Source organism: Pseudophryne corroboree, chromosome 12, assembly GCF_028390025.1.
Source record: "Pseudophryne corroboree isolate aPseCor3 chromosome 12, aPseCor3.hap2, whole genome shotgun sequence".
NCBI lineage: Eukaryota > Metazoa > Chordata > Amphibia > Anura > Myobatrachidae > Pseudophryne > Pseudophryne corroboree.
Window position 1 is genome coordinate 138,586,055 of NC_086455.1, and position 22,681 is coordinate 138,608,735.

Below are 22,681 nucleotides of genomic sequence, written 5' to 3' on the forward strand. Positions count from 1 at the left end.
GGAGAGGCAGTGGGTGATTTGGAGGTGATGGTGAGAGGCCGTGGCTGACAGGGAGAAGGTGGCGGGGAGAGGCAATGGGTGGTGTCAGGGAGAGGGTGACAGGCAGTGGGTGAGAGGAAGAGGGTGAAAGGCACTGGGTGATATATAAAAGGGGATGCTGGGCTGGATGGAAAGAGGGCAGTGACATGGTGGTGGAAAATGAGATACTATACTAGGCTGGAGAAAGGGGTACACTGAGCTTAATGAAGGGGGAATACTGTGACTGAATTGGCTGGGGGGGTTCTTGTTGAGGAGCATTTAGATGGGGGCAGTCGGTTGTTTGGGGGAGGAAAGTGGGTATACACTGGGCTAGCAGGGTAAAAGATACTGGGATGGAGGGGTCAGTGAGATGGTGGGGGACACTGGGCTGGATGGGAGGGACACTTTGTGAAAGGGGGAGCACTAGGCAGGATAGGAAGGGGGCAGTGAGATTCCTGGAGTGGATGGGAGGATCACTGTGACTGGACTGACTGGGGGTTTCTAGGTGGGCGCAGTGAGATGGGCACAGTGAACTGGTGGGAGCACACAGAGAATTACCCCTACGCACTGATATACAACCACTGTACCCCCACACTACAGTGGTGACTGACCCTCTTCCAACTGCTCCCTGGTATTGGCTCGAGGATTGGAGGGCGGAGGGAACCAGGAGTATGACAGGAAGGGAGCAGATACACTCAGGAGCCGGACATCGGCAGGATGCACATGCTTAAAACTGATCCAACCCGGCCGCCGTACGGCAACAGGAAGCGTCTGAGCGCTATCTAGCAATAGGACTGCACCATCTCATCCCCACACTGCGGGGTCTGGATAGGTCAGAGCATCCTATTATCCCAATCATGGGCTATTAAAATGAAACTTGTCCTTGGCTGGTAACTAGAGGGACATGTACTAAGCAGTGATAAAAGTGGAGAAGTGAGCCAGTGAAGAAATTGCCTATGGCAAGCAATCAGCTGCTCCGTATACTTTCATAGTATGCAAATTATAAATGTTACGTCAATGCTCATTGGTTGCCATAGGCAACTTCTCCACTTTTATCACTGCTTACTAAATCTCCCCCATATGTCTTGTGTCTTGGGCTGTTAAAAAGTGTTGCTGCACTATTAATAAAAAATAGGGATTCATCTTATTAGCTCCTAATTTATTCTGCAGCAGGACAATGACCCCAAACATACAGCTAATGTCATTAACCACTTGCATGGCATGGTCGCATCAGATGCAACCATACCAGCAAGTGCCTTATCTGACCTGGTCGCACAGGATGCGACCAGTCAGATAAACCAGCTGCAGGGAAGAAAAACTTCCTGCTGCTGCTGCTCTCAGAGGGACCTCCCTGCACCCTCCCCAAGTGTGTTCCGTGCTACCGATCACTGCTGATCGCTCAGCATGGCAGGACCCCACCCGGCGGCTGCAGACAATAGCAGCCGCTGGGGAAGTGTAAATGAAACACACACACCCCCACCCAAAGCCGGTGCTAGGGTGTTCGGCGTCCCCTGCAAACTATAAATTTGCGCCCTCCCATATTCAACAAAGGGTCAGCGTGCGCCTTTGGTGCGCGCCGGTAAAAGGGGTGTGGTCTCAAGTAAGGGGCATGGCCACACAATAGTACCCCCATTTAAAATTAAGCCACACAGTAGCACAATCTTATTCATCTTATATGTAATGTCCCACCCGTAGTAGTAGCATCCTTATATGTAATGCACCCCAGTAGTAGTAGCGTCCTTATACGTAATGCCCCCCCCCCAGTAATAGTAGCGTCCTTATACGTAATGCCCCCCCAGTAGTAGTAGCGTCCTTATATGTAATGCCCACCAGTAGTAGTAGCTTCTTTATACGTAATGCCCCCTCCCAGTAGTAGTAGCATCGTTATACGTAATGCCCCCCCCCCAGCAGTAGTAGCGTCCTTATACGTAATGCCCCCCAGTAGTAGCGTCCTTACATGTAATGGCCCCCCAGTAGTAGCGTCCTTATACATAATGCCCCCCCAGTAGTAGTAGCGTCCTTATACGTAATGACCCCCAGTAGTAGTGTCCTTATACGTAATGCCCCCTCCCCCAGTAGTAGCGTCCTTATACGTAATGCCCCCCCAGTAGTAGTAGCGTACTTACATGTAATGCCCCCCCAGTAGTGGCGTCGTTATACGTAATGCCCCCTGTAGTAGTAGCGTCCGTACATGTAATGCCCCCCCCCCCCCAGTAGTAGTAGCGTCCTTACATGTAATGGCCCCCCTGTAGTAGCGTCCATAATGCGTGCGCACACAGACATACCTCACACACACAATTCACACATATATACACACATTCACCCCCACCATAACAAACACACACACCATACACACACATACATTTCTCTCTCACCCTCCACTTACCTAAGTCTGGCTGTCCCTCTCTCTACAACAGCCTGGTCCGTTTAGCTCAGCCCCTTTCCATCCTGTGTAGCCCCGCCCCCTTCTGTCTTGTGTAACTCCGCCCCCTCCCCTGATCCTACACAGCTGCTGCCACAGGTGATTGGGGGGGGGGGAGGAGGCTTTTCATGCTGCCAGCGCTGCTACCTGTCATACAGTGACAGGCACAGCAGCTGGCAGGAGCAGGGGGGACAGGAAGGCGCAGCAGGGAAGAGATGCAGTGCAGGGAGAGCGCCTCTCCATCCCAGCGCCTCCCTGCACTGCATCCCTTCGCTGAGTGGATAGCACCGGGCCTACTCCCACCCCCTCCATCCCCCCTGTGTACCTGGTGGCTGTCTGGGCTATTGTAATGAAAGTTGCAATGGTCACGATATTTCCGATGTTCCAGTGGTACCGGCTGATGTTCTGATGTTTGAACAAAAAAAAGATTATTATTTTTTTCACAGATATCAAAAACAAACAGGTTTTTTTTTTGTTTACTAAAATAATTTTGAATAAATTGAAATACATGTTCTTCACCAATTTCTGAGCGGTTTTTGGGGAAAAAATGTGTCAGATAAGTGGTTAAGAACTATTTTCAGCATACAGAAGAACAAAGAGTCCTTGAACTGATGACATGGCCCCCACAGAGCCCTGATCTCAACATCATCGAGTCTGTCTGGGATTACATGAAGAGACAGAAAGATTTGAGCAAGTCTACATCCACAGAAGATCTGTGGTTAGTTCTCCAAGCTGTTCGGAACAACCTCCCTGCAGAGTTACTTCAAAACCTGTGTGCAAGTGTACCTAGAAGAACTGATGCTGTTATGAAAGGCAAAGAGGATTATCACACCAAATATTGATTTGATTTACGTTTCTCTTCTGTTTATTCACTTCGCATTTTGTTAATTGATAAAAATAAATTATTAACACTATTGACACTATTTTTGAAAGCATTCTTACTTTGCAGCATTTTTTCCACACCTGCCTAAAACTTTTGCACAGTACTGTATATCAAACTCACCCTCTCCTCAGAGAGGAATGCAGGACCAGCACTAAGGATAATCAGCAGAGAGAGTATATTTATTAAAGTTCCATCATGACATGAACAAAGTGTACGAAACGGCAGAAGAGGTCCAGCAGCCTATTTCATCTGCTCCATTGCAGTTTTCACCAGGGGCATGGTCCTAACTAATCCAGCATGCGTTGTCACTCATCCAACAGCTGAAGGGAGAGTGACGTCTTTGAGAGGACTGCCTATGTCAGTGGTTTTCAACCACTGTGCCATGGCACACTAGTGTGCCCTGAGCAGTCTCCAGGTGTGCTGCCATAGAAGCACAGCCAGGCCCGTCAGTGTTCTGCCGCTATTGAGGCCCTGGAACGATCAATACTGGTGGGTTTAGTGGTTGCAGAGCCAGTTCTTATTTTGGGCCTGGGCAGTGTTGGGCTCTTCTGGCTTTCTCAGATGTGACTCAGGCGTTATCTATGGAGAAGCTGCGACATGACATCCTAGGACACGCAACTGCATCATGCATCACCGTTATATTTGAATGTGCCCTGGCAATATTTAAATCTTGTTCAGTGTGCCGCAAGTTGTAAAAGGTTTAAAATCCCTGGCCTATGTCCTTGAGTGGTATTGCTATAATGTGGAGCATCTGTGTAGTATTGCTGTAATGTGGAAAGATGGGGGTATGGCTGTAAAGTAGGGGGCTGAATGGATTGAGATGATTTGGACAGGAATTGCTGATAGTCTCCATCCCCTTTTCCAAACAGAGCACTAACATAGGGCAGACTAGATGGGCCAAGTGGTTCTTATCTGCCATCAAATTCTATGTTTTCTGTGTTTCAATAATCTAGCCAAAGATCAATTTAGCTTAACCACTTAACGCCTGTCTGCCATTTCATCTTGGATGTCATCTCGCCACCTCAAACTCAACATTTCCAAAAATAGAATTATTTTCCCGCCAGCCTAGAGTAGTTACCAACCTGATATCTCCATAACTGTTGACAACGCGACTATCCATCCTACCCCACAAGCTCGCTGCCTAGGTGTCACCATTGACTCCGAACTGTCCTTTGTTCCCCACATTCAATCTGTCTCCAAATCATGTTACATAAAATGCATCTAAAAAACATATCCAAAATACGCCCTTATCTTACACAAGACACTGCAAAAACTCTAATCCATGCAATCATCATCTCCTGCATTGATTATTGTATTAGTCTCCTTACTGGGCTTCCCAAACATAGGCTCTCACCACTACAATCCACTTTGAATGCAGCTGCAAGGCTAATCTTCCTCGCTAGACGTTCATCGTCTGCAGATCCGCTCTGTCAGTCCCTCCATTGGCTACCTGTATTCTACCGTATTCAATCTAAAATACTGTTACTTACATACAAGGCTATTAACCAAACTGCACCAACATACATCTCTTCACTCATCTCAAAATATCTCCCTACCAGACCTCTCTGCTCTGCACAAGATCTGCATCTCTCATCCATACGTATTACTTGTTTCCACTCAAAATTACAGGACTTTATCCGGGCTTCACCCACTCTGTGGAATGCCCTCCCACGCACAAAAAGACTTACCTCTAGTCTCCAAACCTTTAAATGTTCCCTGAAAACTCACCTCTTCAGACAAGCCTTTCACATTCCAGACCCACCCACATAACCTTCAATGCTTCCCTATCTAATATTATCTAATCACATCCTCTCTGTAAAGTAGACATGACCTCACATTTTGTCTTCCAACATTGCTGGGTGATCATATCATACAACCCATTGACAGGCAGAGGCGGTCGCTGGGTGGGACGGGGCCTGGATGGCGGCGCAGTCCGGCCAATGCAGGCGTGGCCGGACCGATGGGGGGGCGGGCCGCGGTGGCTGCGTGATGTCACACATAGCCGCTGCGAACCGGGCAGTGAAGAGGTTCTCCTGAAATGTAAAAGCATTGCCGCTGTGGGATGCTTTTGCACTTCTGCGGGGGGATGGGGGGGGCGGCACTGACATGCGGACGGACTAGCCCTGTGCTGGGAGTCCCCCCGCATGTCTGAGTGCCTGATCGTAGCTGGGCTAAATTTAGCACAGCTACGATCAACTCGGAATGACCCCCATTATGCAATAGGTCGAATCTATCCTTGTGTATCAATGCCTATTTCTCTATATATTGTAAGCTTGCGAGCAGGGCCATCCAACCTCTGGGTTTGTCTGTTTTTGCCCAGTTTTGTTCTATTACTGTTGTTCTAATTTTAAAGCGCAACGGAATATGCTGCACTACATAAGAAACTGTTAGTAATAATAATAATAATAATAAAAATAATAACCACTTAACTGACGATTTTTTCCCAAAAAACCTCTCCAAAATTGTTGGGGCGTTTTATGAGTGAAGAACATGAATTTAACCCTATCCAAAATGATTGCAGTTAAAAAAAAAATAGATTTTTTTTTTCCTTTCAAACATCGATCGGGAACATCACGGCCATCAGAACATCGGATACATCGCGATCATTGCGGCTTTCATTTTGAAAGCCGGGACAGCCTCCATGTAAACAGGGTGGGCTTGGGGAGGTTAATTTATGCTCCCCAGTGGCTGCTGTCCTGCCGTGCTGACCGATCAGCAGTGATCGGCAACATGGCAATCAGTAGGGGAGAGTGCAGGGAGGCAGAGGGACCTTCTGGTGTGGTATCTTGCAGCCACACAGGGAGTCCAAGGGACACTTCAGCATCGTGGCCACTGACTACAGCATTGTGACACAGGGGAGGGGGACACAATGATAGGATTCAATATGCATTGTGGCGTCAGCTGTCTGTACCACCCACTTCATTCAAGACTTTTGGAGCCTCTCGGTCATTCCAGGAGAGTAAGCAAGTCTACTCTACTTCCCAGAGCTGGTTGCCCTGTCCCCTAGGCATGACATCACAACCCTAGGCATGACATCTCAGGTTTGGGATTGGGGCCCATCACAGGGCATACTTCTGCCCTGTTATTGTGCTGGGTACTCCAAGTCTAGCTTTGCTCCCAACTCTCCCAGCCCCATCATGTGTAAAGTGGTTAGATTTCCGAGCTGGCAATGCATAATTAGAATAATATTTTTTGGAGTTTGCGTTATTTGGAAGGTGCAGTGATGGATATAAAAGACAGTAATTACATGCATATGGAGACATGCAGAGGCACAGTGATCTATCTGCACAGGGTGTATGCACACTTTATGCTTGGATAAGTGGCTCTTTGGAAATGCCATATGGATCCATTTCCGGGATTGTGATCCCAGATGGGAGGAGCTTACTGTATGCACTATAGGCATCTGCTTATTGTATATTTCTTAACATTTGTGCACTTACCTTGTTGTGCAAGAGATACGGCGAGAAATGCAAAGAATAGTACAGAAATGCCCATCGCTCTCAGGGACATAATGGCCTTTGATATTAGACCTTGGGATCAGCACCTGCAAGTACACAATACATGGCCAGTAAATTCTCAATGCTGCATCACAATCTACTTATAACTTATACATTATTAGAGATCTACATATATAAACAGGCTTGGACTGGCCCACATGGGTACAGGGGAAACCACCGGTGGGCCATACTGCCTGGGGGCCCACCTCCTGCTCTAAGGATCAGGTTCCAGACTGTGCACTTGAATTATACATTATACATATGTTACCTTATACTGGACTATGGTGTATTTTCTACACTGCATTGCTGTTATTAATCTGTTATTAATCTGGTACATTATCATGCATGCAGCAGCTGAATTTACTGTATATATTTATGAAGGGGCCCAGACGTTGCACTCTGTAATGTAGGGGTGGGCAAAATACGGCCCGCGGGCCGGATGCGGCCAGCAAACCGATCCTGCCCGGCCCACTGCCTCCCACCAGCGAACAATGACAAGCGGCCCGGACTGCTGAGTTGCTTGTCATTCTGCTCTGCAGTACCTCCAAGCTGCCAGCGGGGCCTCTCTCCCCTGCTGCTCCTGCTGCTGCGTTGTAGCAGCCTCCTCCAGAGTCCCCAGTGACAACGGCTGTGTTCAGCCGAGAAGGGGGCGGGGCTACGTGCCGAGAAGGGGCGGGGCTACATGGGCCCTCAGGGGGCGGAGCTACACGGGACAAGAGCCAGACTGCTACAGATCCATCCTTCCTGCCACTGCCAGCCAGATCAGTAAGTTACTGGGAAAAGTGAAAGTGTGTGTGTGTGTGTGTGTGTGTGTGTGTGTGTGTGTGTGTGTGTGTGTGTGTGTGTGTGTGTGTGTGTGTGTGTGTGTGTGATAGTGTGCATATAATAAGAATTTACTTACCGATAATTCTATTTCTCATAGTCCGTAGTGGATGCTGGGGACTCCGTAAGGACCATGGGGAATAGCGGCTCCGCAGGAGACTGGGCACATCTAAAGAAAGCTTTAGGACTATCTGGTGTGCACTGGCTCCTCCCCCTATGACCCTCCTCCAAGCCTCAGTTAGGATACTGTGCCCGGACGAGCGTACACAATAAGGAAGGATTTTGAATCCCGGGTAAGACTCATACCAGCCACACCAATCACACTGTACAACCTGTGATCTGAACCCAGTTAACAGCATGATAACAGAGGAGCCTCTGAAAGATGGCTCACAACAATAATAACCCGATTTTTGTAACAATAACTATGTACAAGTATTGCAGACAATCCGCACTTGGGATGGGCGCCCAGCATCCACTACGGACTATGAGAAATAGAATTATCGGTAAGTAAATTCTTATTTTCTCTAACGTCCTAAGTGGATGCTGGGGACTCCGTAAGGACCATGGGGATTATACCAAAGCTCCCAAACGGGCGGGAGAGTGCGGATGACTCTGCAGCACCAAATGAGAGAACTCCAGGTCCTCCTCAGCCAGGATATCAATTTTGTAGAATTTTACAAACGTATTTGCTCCTGACCAAGTAGCTGCTCGGCAAAGTTGTAAAGCAGAGACCCCTCGGGCAGCCGCCCAAGATGTGCCCACCTTCCTTGTGGAGTGGGCATTTACAGATTTTTGGCTGTGGCAGGCCTGCCACAGAATGTGCAAGCTGAATTGTACTACAAATCCAACGAGCAATAGTCTGCTTAGAAGCAGGAGCACCCAGCTTGTTGGGTGCATACAGGATAAACAGCGAGTCAGATTTCCTGACTCCAGCCCTCCTGGAAACATATATTTTCAGGGCCCTGACAACGTCTAGCAACTTGGAGTCCTCCAAGTCCCTAGTAGCCGCAGGCACCACAAATAGGTTGGTTCAGGTGAAACGCTGAAACCACCTTAGGGAGAAACTGAGGACGAGTCCTCAATTCCGCCCTGTCCGAATAGAACATCAGATAAGGGCTTTTTCAGGATAAAGCCGCCAATTCTGACACGCGCCTGGCCCAGGCCAGGGCCAACAGCATGACCACTTTCCATGTGAGATATTTTAACTCCACAGATTTAAGTGGTTCAAACCAATGTGACTTTTGGAACCCAAAACTACATTGAGATCCCAAAGTGCCACTGGAGGCACAAAAGGAGGCTGTATATGCAGTACCCCTTTTACAAACGTCTGAACTTCAGGGACTGAAGCTAGTTCTTTTTGGAAGAAAATTGACAGGGCCGAAATTTGAACCTTAATGGACCCCAATTTCAGGCCCATAGACACTCCTGTTTGCAGGAAATGTAGGAATCGACCCAGTTGAATTTCCACCGTCGGGCCTTACTGGCCTCGCACCATGCAACATATTTTCGCCAACTGCGGTGATAATGTTTTTGCGGTTACATCCTTCCTGGCTTTGATCAGGATAGGGATGACTTCATCCGGAATGCCTTTTTTCCTTCAGGATCCGGCGTTCAACCGCCATGCCGTCAAACGCAGCCGCGGTAAGACTTGGAACAGACAGGGTCCTTGCTGGAGCAGGTCCCTTCTTAGAGGTAGAGGCCACGGATCCTCCGTGAGCATCTCTTGAAGTTCCGGTTACCAAGTCCTTCTTGGCCAATCCGGAGCCACGAATATAGTGCTTACTCCTCTCCATCTTATCAATCTCAGTACCTTGGGTATGGGAGGCAGAGGAGGGAACACATACCCTGACTGGTACATCCACGGTGTTACCAGAGCGTCTACAGCTATTGCCTGAGGGTCCCTGGACCTGGCGCAATACCTGTCGAGTTTTTCCCAACGGTTTATAATCATGTGGAAGACTTCTGGGTGAAGTCCCCACTCTCCCGGGAGGAGGTCGTGCTGAGGAAGTCTGCTTCCCAGTTGTCCACTCCCGGAATGAATACTGCTGACAGTGCTATCACATGATTTTCTGCCCAGCGAAGAATCCTTGCAGCTTCTGCCATTGCCCTCCTGCTTCTTGTGCCACCCTGTCTGTTTACGTGGGTGACTGCCGTGATGTTGTCCGACTGGATCAACACCGGCTGACCTTGAAGCAGAGGTCTTGCTAAGCTTAGAGCATTGTAAATGTCCCTTAGCTTCAGGATATTTATGTGAAGTGATGTCTCCAGGCTTGACCATAAGTCCTGGATATTCCTTCCCTGTGTGACTGCTCCCCAGCCTCGCAGGCTGGCATCCGTGGTTACCAGGACCCAGTCCTGAATGCCGAATCTGCGGCCCTCTAGAAGATGAGCACTCTGCAACCACCACAGGAGGGACCCCTTGTCCTTGGTGACAGGGTTACCCGCTGATGCATCTGAAGATGCGACCCGGACCATTTGTCCAGCAGGTGCCACTGGAAAGTTCTTGCGTGGAATCTGCCAAATGGGATTGCTTCGTAGGAAGCCACCATTTTACCCAGAACCCTTGTGCATTGATGCACTGAGACTTGGCTCGGTTTTAGGAGGTTCCTGACTAGCTCGGATAACTCCCTGGCTTTCTCCTCCGGGAGAAACACCTTTTTCTGGACTGTGTCCAGGATCATCCCTAGGAACAGAAGACAAGTCGTCGGAACCAGCTGCGATTTTGGAATATTGAGAATCCAACCGTGCTGCAGCAACACTACCTGAGATAGTGCTACACCGACCTCCAACTGTTCCCTGGATCTTACCCTTATCAGGGAATTGTCCAAGTAAGGGATAACTAAAATTCCCTTCCTTTGAAGGAATATCATCATTTCGGCCATTACCTTGGTAAAGACCCGGGGTGCCGTGGACCATCCATACGGCAGCGTCTGAACTGATAGTGACAGTTCTGTACCATAAACCTGAGGTACCCTTGGTGAGAAGGGTAAATTTTGACATGAAGGTAAGCATCCTTGATGTCCCGAGACATCATGTAGTCCCCTTCTTCCAGGTTCGCAATCACTGCTCTGAGTGACTCAATCTTGAATTTGAACCTCTGTATGTAAGTGTTCAAAGATTTTAGATTTAGAATCGGTCTCACCGAGCCGTCCGGCTTCGGTACCACAACAGTGTGGAATAATACCCCGTTCCCTGTTGCAGGAGGGGTATCTTGATTATCACCTGCTGGGAATACAGCTTGTGAATGGCTTCCAAAACTGTCTCCCTGTCAGAAGGAGACATCGGTAAAGCCGACTTTAGGAAACGGCGAGGGGGAGACGTCTCGAATTCTAATTTGTACCCCTGAGATATCACCTGAAGGATCCAGGGGTCTACTTGCGAGTGAGCCCACTGCGCGCTGAAATTCATTGAGACGGGCCCCCCACCGTGCCTGATTCTGCTTGTAAAGCCCCAGCGTATACTGAGGGCTTGGCAGAGGCGGGAGAGGGTTTCTGTTCCTGGGAACTGGCTGATTTCTGCAGCCTTTTTCCTCTCCCTCTGTCACGGGGCAGAAATGAGGAACCTTTTGTCCGCTTATCCACGAAAAGACTGCGCCTGATAATATGGCGTCTTCTCATGTTGAGAGGCGACCTGGGGTACAAACGTGGATTTCCCAGCTGTTGCCGTGGCCACCAGGTCTGAAAGACCGACCCCAAATAACTCCTCCCCTTAATAAGGCAATACTTCCAAATGCCGTTTGGAATACGCATCACCTGACCACTGACGTGTCCATAACCCTCTACTGGTAGAAATGGACAACGCACTTAGACTTGATGCCAGTCGGCAAATATTCCGCTGTGCATCACGCATATATAGAAATGCATCTTTCAAATGCTCTATAGGCAAAAATATACTGTCCCTATCTAGGGTATCAATATTTTCAGTCAGGGAATCCGACCACGCCAACCCAGCACTGCACATCCAGGCTGAGGCGATTGCTGGTCGCAGTATAACACCAGTATGTGTGTAAATACATTTTAGGATACCCTCCTGCTTTCTATCAGCAGGATCCTTAAGGGCGGCCATCTCAGGAGAGGATAGAGCCCTTACAAGCGTGTGAGCGCTTTATCCACCCTAGGGGGTGTTTCCCAACGCACCCTAACCTCTGGCGGGAAAGGATATAATGCCAATAACATTTTAGAAATTATCAGTTGTTATCGGGGGAAACCCACGCATCATCACACACCTCATTTAATTTCTCAGATTCAGGAAAACTACAGGTAGTTTTTCCTCACCGAACATAATACCCCTTTTTGGTGGTACCCGTATTATCAGAAATGTGTAAAACATTTTTCATTGCCTCAATCATGTAACGTGTGGCCCTACTGGAAGTCACATTTGTCTCTTCACCGTCGACACTGGAGTCAGTATCCGTGTCGGCGTCTATATCTGCCATCTGAGGTAACGGGCGCTTTAGAGCCCCTGACGGCCTATGAGACGTCTGGACAGGCACAAGCTGAGTAGCCGGCTGTCTCATGTCAACCACTGTCTTTTATACAGAGCTGACACTGTCACGTAATTTCTTCCAACAGTTCATCCACTCAGGTGTCGACCCCCTAGGGGGTGACATCACTATTACAGGCAATCTGCTCAGTCTCCACATCATTTTTCTCCTCATACATGTCGACACAAAAGTACCGACATACAGCACACACACAGGGAATGCTCTGATAGAGGACAGGACCCCACTAGCCCTTTGGGGAGACAGAGGGAGAGTTTGCCAGCACACACCAGAGCGCTATATATATATAGGGATAACCTTATATAAGTGTTTTTCCCCTTATAGCTGCTGTATAGTTAATACTGCGCCTAATTTGTGCCCCCCTCTCTTTTTTAACCCTTTCTGTAGTGTAGTGACTGCAGGGGAGAGCCAGGGAGCTTCCCTCCAACGGAGCTGTGAGGGAAAATGGCGCCAGTGTGCTGAGGAGATAGGCTCCGCCCCCTTATCGGCGGCCTTATCTCCCGTTTTTTTATGTATTTTGGCAGGGGTTAAATGCATCCATATAGCCCAGGAGCTATATGTGATGCATTTTTTTGCCATCCAAGGTGTTTATTATTGCGTCTCAGGGCGCCCCCCCCAGCGCCCTGCACCCTCAGTGACCGGAGTGTGAAGTGTGCTGAGAGCAATGGCGCACAGCTGCAGTGCTGTGCGCTACCTTGTTGAAGACAGGACGTCTTCTGCCGCCGATTTTCCGGACCTCTTCTGCCTTCTGGCTCTGTAAGGGGGCCGGCGGCGCGGCTCTGGGACCCATCCAAGCTGGGCCTGTGATCGTCCCTCTGGAGCTAATGTCCAGTAGCCTAAGAAGCCCAATCCACTCTGCACGCAGGTGAGTTCGCTTCTTCTCCCCTTAGTCCCTCGATGCAGTGAGCCTGTTGCCAGCAGGTCTCACTGAAAATAAAAAACCTAAACTAAAACTTTCACTAAGAAGCTCAGGAGAGCCCCTAGTGTGCACCCTTCTCGTTCGGGCACAGAGATCTAACTGAGGCTTGGAGGAGGCTCATAGGGGGAGGAGCCAATGCACACCAGATAGTCCTAAAGCTTTCTTTAGATGTGCCCAGTCTCCTGCGGAGCCGCTATTCCCCATGGTCCTTACGGAGTCCCCAGCATCCACTTAGGACGTTAGAGAAATTTGTGTGTGCGGGCAGTGGCGTCAGACTGATTTTAGGTTTGGGGGAGAGATCTTTAGCTCTCGCTGTACCAACCCCTCCCGTGTTCTGTCACCATGTCACCCCCATGTTCTGTCACTATGTCACCCACCGCCCCCCGTGTTCTGTCACTGTGTCGCCCCCCCGTGTTCTGTCACTGTCACCCCCCCGTGTTCTGTCACTATGTCACCCCCCCGTGTTCTGTCACTATGTCACCCCCCCGTGTTCTGTCACTATGTCACACCCCCTGTGTTCTGTCACTGTCACACCCCCCGTGTTCTGTCACTATGTCACCTCCCCGTGTTCTGTCACTGTGTCACCTCACCGTGTTCTGTCACTGTGTCACCTCCCCGTGTTCTGTCACTGTGTCACACCCCCGTGTTCTGTCACTGTGTCACCTCCCCGTGTTCTGTCACTGTGTCACCCCCCCCGTGTTCTGTCACTGTGTCACCTCACCGTGTTCTGTCACTGTCACCCCCACCGTGTTCTGTCACCATGTCACACCCCCCGTGTTCTGTCACTGTCACCCCCACCGTGTTCTGTCACCCCCCCTCCCCGTGTTCTTTCACTGTGTTACACCCCCGTGTTCTGTCACTGTGTCGCCCCCCCGTGTTCTGTCACTGTCACCCCCCCGTGTTCTGTCACTATGTCACCCCCCCGTGTTCTGTCACTATGTCACACCCCCTGTGTTCTGTCACTGTCACCTCCCCGTGTTCTGTCACTGTGTCACCTCACCGTGTTCTGTCACTGTGTCACCTCCCCGTGTTCTGTCACTGTGTCACCTCCCCGTGTTCTGTCACTGTGTCACACCCCCGTGTTCTGTCACTGTGTCACCTCCCCGTGTTCTGTCACTGTGTCACCCCCCCCGTGTTCTGTCACTGTGTCACCTCACTGTGTTCTGTCACTGTCACCCCCACCGTGTTCTGTCACCATGTCACACCCCCCGTGTTCTGTCACTGTCACCCCCACCGTGTTCTGTCACCCCCCCTCCCCGTGTTCTTTCACTGTGTTACACCCCCGTGTTCTGTCACCGTGTCACACATCCGTGTTCTGTCACTGTCACCCCCACCGTGTCACCCCCACCGTGTTCTGTCACTGTGTCACACCCCCCATGTTCTGTCACCCCCACCGTGTTCTGTCACCGTGTCACCCCCACCGTGTTCTGTCACTGTGTCACCCCCACCGTGTTCTGTCACCGTGTCACACCTTTCCCCAGGGGCCATAAGACACTGGATAATTTGCTTGCTGCACAATAATTATCCTAAATAAAATGTTAATGTGTAAAAAGGCTCTCTACCGGCCGTAATGTGTGTAAAAGGGGCTCTACCTGGTGTAATGTGTGTAAGTGGCGCTGTGTGGCGCAATTTGAATAATGGAGACTATTGTGCAGCCTAATATGAATCTGTATTATTTTTTGCCCACACCCCTTCCACATGAAGCCACGTCCCTATATTTTTGGCAAGTGGAGCGAGCTGCTATTTTGTATGTGGCCCTCGGATACTGACAGGAAATGTCAAGTGGCCCCTCAGCTGAAATAATTGCCCACCCCTGCTCTAATGGTTAGTCAAACCAATGAGGTGGCAGGCCACATCCCCACTGCAGACTGACCACACCGCTAAACATGGGCCTCTACCACTGCATTCCCCCGGTGGGCCCTACATGCCCCAGTCCGACACTGTATATAAAAGCCAAATACCACTGACTGACTCATCAAGAAGTCTCCGGAATCATGAGAACTAGGAACTTGAAATTCGGACAGTAGCTCTGTTTTGCGACGTAGGCTTCCCCTAAGAAAGGATTTTCAAAAGCCCACCCCCAAAGGGGTGACATTTTTTTTTTTTATAAATTCTTCATTATCTCTAAGCGAGAGATGTATAAGCAGGGCCGGATTAACAATGGGGCTGATGGAGCTGCAGCTCCAAGCCCACCCTTTAAAATAGGCCGACAGCATCTGCAGATGTCCTTGTGCTGTAGACAGGGAGAAAAAATCCTGCTACTTCAGCCTGCAGCATCCTACGCCCCTCCCCCTCCAGCGTCAACAACACCCACCTCTCCCCCAGAAACAACCACTGCCAGGCCAACTTCCCACTGCCATACCATATTGGAGCCTCCTGCCGCGGTCCTCGTATTAAGCCGCGCCCCCATCAACATGTAGTCACGCCCCTTTAGATACCCGAGAATTACGTCACAAGGGGGCGGGGCCTAATGCCACAATGCACCCGGCGCCAGTACCCGTCAGTGGCTAAATTCTGCGGGTGGCTCATCATCTGCTGCTGCTGCTGCACATGCAGCACAACTATTGGTGAGTGCCCACGTTTGTGTCCTTAACACTTGTGTCCCTAGCAATTGCCTCTTCCCTTCAGGTCCTCACTGCTGCTAGGGATTACACTTTAATGTGTGAAGTCCCTGCACACACCTGATAATGGTATGGTGCTATACATATGGAAATACAATGTAAATTAATGAAGTGCCCTTTATTGAGACACAGGGCCTTATTCAGCAAGGGCCACTAATGTGATGCTATCGCATTATGCCTTTTAGGCCCAGTGCGCACGTGCAGGTCCCAATCTGCGTGCGAGGGCTGGCCAATGCGATCACATTCATGCAAACGCCACTGCCTGATTGACAGGCAGAGGCGTTGGCGGGGTGGTAATACAGAGTTGAGGGGGCGGCAACGCTGGGGCATGGTGTCGTAAATGGGGGTGGGATCGGGGGGACTGCCTTTGCAGCCAGGATGCGCAGGCAGGGGGGTTTCCCTTATTTAGCGATGCGTTCACAATTGAATTGCGATCGTATTGCTTCCCGCCATTAGCATGCTGGGCACTGCTATATGAACTAATGGTTTCCATACACTTGTGCGATGCCCCGCGACGTGACATCACGGGGCATCGCACCGGCGGTTCAGGTGCGATGAAATCGCACCTGAACTGCCAAAGTGATTACCATGCGTTTATGCGATAGATCGCATGGTAATCACGTGATGGGCACATCAACGCCGAGTGGGAACGGACAGAGCATCACGCATCGCAGTGCGATATATCGCATGTGTTTTTAAAAACACATGCAATCGCACCGCGATTCGATAAATATTATCGACTGCGTCACGACATTTGACCGGCGTGCCCGCGCATCGCGCCGCATGGTACCTAAAATGTGCATACAATCCTTTGATTTATCTCACAGATGCGGTCGAAATCGAAGGATTGTGCCTGATATCTCACAAGTGTATGGGCTACATTAGTCCAAATGGGTATGAGTCTTGCATGGTGCCCTCTTTGGTATATCTTCTTGGGTGCTATGTGGCCGATTCAGCATGATACGAAGAAGTGCTAAAATCGCTATTTGCCAATTAAGTCCCGGCATGGCGGTGGTGAAGGGGCGTCGACATAGCGTTTTCTGGGTGTCGAAGCACCGTTTGAGGGGCGCAGTCCGGACAACGGAGGCGTGTCCTGACTGTTTGTGGGGCGAGCCGTGGCATCTGCGTGTGACGTCAAATCATGGCAGCCCACCGTCTCCCTACGTGACAACTCTTATCATGCGAGTGCTTCACCGCTTAGCGAAGAGTTCGCATGTTAGCAGGGGAAAGGGAGACCCGGGATGCGGGGCGGACTTTACTTGTGCTGGGCGTTCCCCGCATGCTAGAGACATGAGTTGTAGCTTTGTGATTTCTCGCAAAACTACAACTCATGCTGAATTAGGCCCTATGTTCTGGAGGGCCGGCGTACCCCTCTGGTGCATCAACTTACCCTCTCTGGTGTATGTTGGCGCTTCTCCTGGTGCGCGTTTGTGACTATGTTGCTATGGAAGGCAGTCCTCCCTTCTTTGCTGTCCCAGGCTAGATACCTGTGTGGATCGTTAGGTGCAGGATCATACACCCCGTCGGTAACCTGGGTGACCATCGGGTGCTACGAGACTTGGGGTACCTGGTCTCGCAAGATCTCTCAGTACCCGTAGATTTCTATTGCTTATGTCCTGTCTGCTCAAACTCACTAGCTGGCGAGGAGACTAAGTTGGTGGGTGGTTTGCTGCAGTGTCCCAGTATGTGTAGGACGCATGTGTCTATTGATATGTCTGCTCCCAGCAATCCTACTGACCTTTTTTAAGGGTAACACAGTAGTCCAATAGGAATGTCTTTATGGGAAGTGGTGTCCAATCAGGTGGCAGTAGACGTTGCTCTGCTGAATGATTGATAGTCCCAGATGTTGGGTGCCATTTTAGAGCTAGCCTAGTATATTTGTTTCTCAGACGTCCTAGTGGATGCTGGGGACTCCGTAAGGACCATGGGGAATAGACGGGCTCCGCAGGAGACTGGGCACTCTAAAGAAAGATTTAGGACTATCTGGTGTGCACTGGCTCCTCCCCCTATGACCCTCCTCTAAGCCTCAGTTAGATTTCTGTGCCCGGCTGAGCTGGATGCACACTAGGGGCTCTCCTGAGCTCCTAGGAAGAAAGTGTTTGTTAGGTTTTTTATTTTCAGTGAGACCTGCTGGCAACAGGCTCACTGCATCGAGGGACTAAGGGGAGAAGAAGCGAACCTACCTAAGTGGTGGTAGCTTGGGCTTCTTAGGCTACTGGACACCATTAGCTCCAGAGGGATCGAACACAGGACCCGACCTCGTCGTCCGTTCCCGGAGCCGCGCCGCCGTCCCCCTTACAGAGCCAGAAGCAAGAAGGTGGTCCGGAAAATCGGCGGCTGAAGACTTCTGTCTTCTTCAAGGTAGCGCACAGCACTGCAGCTGTGCGCCATTGCTCCTCATGCACACCACACACTGCGGTCACTGATGGGTGCAGGGCGCTGGGGGGGGGCGCCCTGAGCAGCAATACTGACACCTTGGCTGGCAAACTGGCACCATATATAGCCCCAGAGGCTATATAGGTGCTTTTTAACCCCTGCCAGAATCCATAAAAATGTGGGAGAAAGTCAGTGAAAAAGGGGCGGAGCTATCTCCTTCAGCACACTGGCGCCATTTTTCCCTCACAGCTCCGTTGGAGGGAAGCTCCCTGGCTCTCCCCTGCAGTCAATACACTACAGAAAGGGTTAAAAAGAGAGGGGGGGCACAATTTAGGCGCAGTATACAATATATATAGGCAGCTATAAGGGAAAACACTCTTTATATGTGATATCCCTGTGATATATAGCGCCCTGGTGTGTGCTGGCATACTCTCCCTCTGTCTCCCCAAAGGGCTTTGTGGGGTCCTGTCCTCTGTCAGAGCATTCCCTGTGTGTGTGCTGTGTGTCGGTACGGCTGTGTCGACATGTATGAGGAGGATAATGATGTGGAGGCGGAGCGAAGGCCTGTAAATGTGATGTCACCCCCTGCGGGATCGACACCGGTGTGGCTGGACTTATGGAAGGATTACGTGAAAGTGTCAACTCCTTACACAAAAGGTCGACGACACAGAACAGCCGGCTACTCAGCTTGTGCCTGTTCCAGCGTCTCAAATGTCATGGGGGGCTCTAAAAACGCCCGCTACCTCAGATGGCAGAAACAGATGTCGACACGGATACCGACTCCAGTGTCGACGACGATGAGACTAGTGTACCCTCCAAATAGGTCCACCCGTTACATGATTGAGGCAATGAAAAATGTATTACACATTTATGATAATACCCCAGGTACCACATAAAAGGGTATTATGTTTGGTGAGAGAAAACTACCAGTAGTTTTTCCTGCATCTGAGAAATTAAATGAGGTGTGTGAGGAAGCGTGGTCTTCCCCCGGTAAGAAATTGATAATTTCTAAACGGTTATTGGCAGCGTACCCCTTCCCGCCAGAGGATAGGTCACGTTGGGAAACACCCCATAGGGTAGATACAGCGCTTACACGCTTATCAGAAAAGGTGGCATTACCGTCTCCGGATACGGCCGCCCTGAAGGAACCTGCTGATAAAAAGCAGGGGGTTACCCTGAAAGATATAGTCACACACTCGGGCATTATATTGCGACCAGCCATTGCTTCGGCATGGATGTGCAATGCTCCCGCTGCGTGCTCAGATTCCCTGTCGGAAAATAACTATGGATAGGGACAATATTTTGCTGACAATAGAGCATATAAAAGACGTGGTCTTATACATGCGTGATGCACAGAGGGATATTTGCCGGCTGGCATCAAAAATAAGCGCTAGGTCCATTGCCGCCAGACGGGGGTTATGGACTCGGCAATGGTCAGGCGATGCCGACTCGAATCGGCACATGGAAGTTTTGCCCTATAAGGGGGTAAAACTGTTTGGGGATGGTCTTTCAGACCTCGTTTCCACAGCTACTGCTGGGAAATCGACTTTTTTGCCACAGGCTACCCCACAACAAAAGAAAGCACCGTATCATCAAGTACAGTCCTTTTGGCCCCAGAAAAGCAAGAGGGCTAGAGGCTCATCCTTTCTGCCGAGAGGCAAAGGTAGAGGAAAAAGCTGCAGAACACAGCTAGTTCCCAAGAGCAGAAGTCCTCCCTGCGTCCGGTAAGTCCACAGCATGACGCTGGGGCTGCTCAGTCGGACCCGGGTACGGTGGGGGCCCGTCTCAGAAATTTCAGCGCCCAGTGGGCTCTCTCACATGGATCCCTGGGTCCTTCAAGTAGTATCTCAGGGGTACAGGCTGGAGTTCGAGACGTTCTTCCCCCCGCCGTTTCCTAAAATCTGCCTTACCGGCACCTCCCTCTGCCAGGGAGGCGTGTTGGTGGCTATTCAACACTATAATCACAACAAGTGATTGTCAAGGTGCCCCTCCTTCAGCAAGGAAGGGGTTACTATTCCACAATGGTTGTGGTACCGAAACAGAACGGTTCGGTGAGACCCATCTTAAAATTAAAATACTTGAACTTTTATATCAGAAGATTCAAGTTCAAGATGGAATCGCTCAGGGCGGTTATTACGAGCCTGGACGAGGGGGATTACAGGGTCTCCCTGGACATCAAGGATGCGTACCTGCATGTCCCCATTTACCCTCCTCACCAGGAGTACCTCAGATGTGTGGTACAGGACTGTCACTATCAGTTCCAGACGCTGCCGTTGGAGTTGTCCACGGCACCGAAGGTCTTTACCAAGGTAATGGCCGAAATGATGATACTCCTTCGCAAGAAGGAAGTTTTTATTATCCCGTACTTGGACGATCTCCTGATAAAGGCGAGGTCCAAAGAACAGTTGGTAGTGGGGGTAACACTCTCTCGGGAAGTGCTACAACAGCACGACTGGATTCTCAATATTCCAAAGTCACAGCTGGTCCCGACGACACGTCTTCTGTTCCTGGGAATGATTCTGGACACAGACCAGAAAAGAGTGTTTCTTCCAGTGGAAGCACACGAGTCCTAAAAAAAATGGTAGCTTCGTACGAAGCATAATTCCATTCGGAAGGTTCCACGCAAGGACGTTCCAGTGGGACCTGTGGGACAAATGGTCCGGGTCCCATCTACAGATACAACAGCGGATAACCCTGTCGGCAAGAAACAGGGTGTCGCTGCTGTGGTGGCTGCAGAGGGCTCATCTACTAGAGGGCCGCAGATTCGGAATACAGGACTGGGTCCTGGTGACCACGGAGGCCAGCCTTCGGGGCTGGGGTGCAGTCACACAGGGAAGAAATTTCCAAGGAGATTTCGCTTCACATAAATATTCTGGAGCTAAGGGCCATTTACAATGCCCTAAGCCAAGCAAGGCCCCTGCTTCAGAACCAGCCGGTACTGATCCAATCAGACAACATCACGGTGGTCGCCCATGTAAACAGACAGGGCGGCACAAGAAGCAGGATGGCGATGGCAGAAGCCACAAGGATTCTCCGATGGGCGACCTACACCCGGGAGAATGGGGACTTCTTCCAGAAGTTTTCCAAATGCGGGTAAACCGTTGGGAATGACCACGGGTGGACATGATGGCGTCCCGCCTCAACAAAAAGTTGAAAAGATATTGCGCCAGGTCAAGGAACCCTCAGGCGATCGCTGTGGACGCTCTAGTGACACCGTGGGTGTACCAGTCGGTTTATGTGTTTCCTCCTCTACCTCTCATACCCAAGGTACTGAGAATAATAAGAATGCGAGGAGTGAAAACCATACTCGTGGTTCCGGATTGGCCAAGAAGAGCTTGGTACCCGGAACTTCAAGAGATGCTGGCAGAGGACCCTTGGCCTCTGCCTCTCAGACAAGACCTGCTGCAGCAGGGACCCTGTCTGTTCCAAGACTTACTGCGGCTGCGTTTGACGGCATGGCGGTTGAACACCGGATCCTAAGGGAAAAGGGTATTCCGGAGGAAGTCATCCCTACCCTGATCAAAGCCAGGAAGGATGTCACCGCAAGACATTATTACCGCATTTGGCGGAAATATGTTGCTTGGTGTGAGGCCATGAAGGCCCCGAAGGAGGAATTTCAACTGGGTCGATTCCTACACTTCCTGCAAGCAGGGGTGACGTTGGGCCTCAAATTGGGGTCCACCAAGGTCCAGATTTCGGCTCTGTCGATTTTCTTCCAGAAAGAACTGGCTTCACTGCCTGAAGTTCAGACTTTTGTTAAAGGAGTTCTGCATATTCAGCCTCCTTTTGTGCCCCCAGTGGCACCTTGGGATCTCAATGTGGTTTTGGCATTCCTGAAATCACATTGGTTCGAACCACTTAAGACTGTGGAATTAAAATATCTCACGTGGAAAGTGGTCATACTGTTGGCCCTGGCTTCGGCCAGGCGGGTTTCAGAATTGGCGGCTTTGTCTTGTAAAAGCCCTTATCTGATTTTCCAGATGGATAGGGCAGAATTGAGGACTCGTCCTCAGTTTCTCCCGAAGGTGGTCTCAGCTTTTCACTTGAACCAACCTATTGTGGTGCCTGAGGCTACTAGGGACTTGGAGGATTCCAAGTTGCTGGACGTAGTCAGGGCCCTGAAAATTTATGTTTCCAGGACGGCTGGAGTCAGAAAAACTGACTCGCTGTTTATCCTGTATGCACCCAACAAGCTGGGTGCTCCTGCTTCTAAGCAGTCTATTGCGCGCTGGATTTGTAGCACTATTCAGCTGGCGCATTCTGCGGTAGGATTACCGCAGCCTAAATCAATAAAAGCCCATTCCACAAGGAAGGTGGGCTCATCTTGGGCGGCTGCCCGAGGGGTCTCGGCTTTACAACTTTGCCGAGCAGCTACTTGGTCAGGGGCAAACACGTTTGCTAAATTCTACAAATTTGATTCCCTGGCTGAGGAGGACCTGGAGTTCTGGACGTCAGAGAAAATAAGATTTTACTCACCGGTAAATCTATTTCTCGTAGTCCGTAGTGGATGCTGGGCGCCCATCCCAAGTGCGGATTGTCTGCAATACTTGTACATAGTTATTGTTACAAAAATCGGGTTTTGTTGTGAGCCATCTCTTCAGAGGCTCCAAATTGTTATCATA

General features: G+C 50.2%; 2 protein-coding genes across 10 annotated transcripts in view; one reads left to right on the top strand and one right to left on the bottom strand.

Moving 5' to 3' along the window:
* LOC134981003 (C-reactive protein-like) overlaps positions 1-22,681 on the bottom strand; it is a 38,503-nt gene that overhangs the window by 3,596 nt on the left and 12,226 nt on the right. The window contains exons 1-2 of one of the 2 annotated variants that reach the window (XM_063948084.1): positions 15,425-15,484; positions 6,764-6,867 (exon numbers count right to left, since the gene is read on the bottom strand). In XM_063948084.1, coding sequence (XP_063804154.1) covers positions 6,764-6,833 — 70 coding nt within the window. In that variant the 5' untranslated portion in view covers positions 6,834-6,867; positions 15,425-15,484. Of the gene's footprint in view, positions 1-6,763; positions 6,868-15,424; positions 15,485-22,681 lie in introns of those variants that run through there. The other variant, XM_063948083.1, reaches the window with a different exon arrangement.
* The window catches only part of LOC134981001 (zinc finger CCCH domain-containing protein 11A-like), a 144,063-nt gene continuing 136,912 nt past the window's right edge, over positions 15,531-22,681 (top strand). For all 8 annotated transcript variants that reach the window (XM_063948069.1, XM_063948074.1, XM_063948073.1 and 5 more), the window contains exon 1: positions 15,531-15,629. In XM_063948069.1, the coding sequence (XP_063804139.1) occupies positions 15,533-15,629 (97 nt within the window). In that variant the 5' untranslated portion in view covers positions 15,531-15,532. The remainder of the gene's footprint in view (positions 15,630-22,681) is intronic.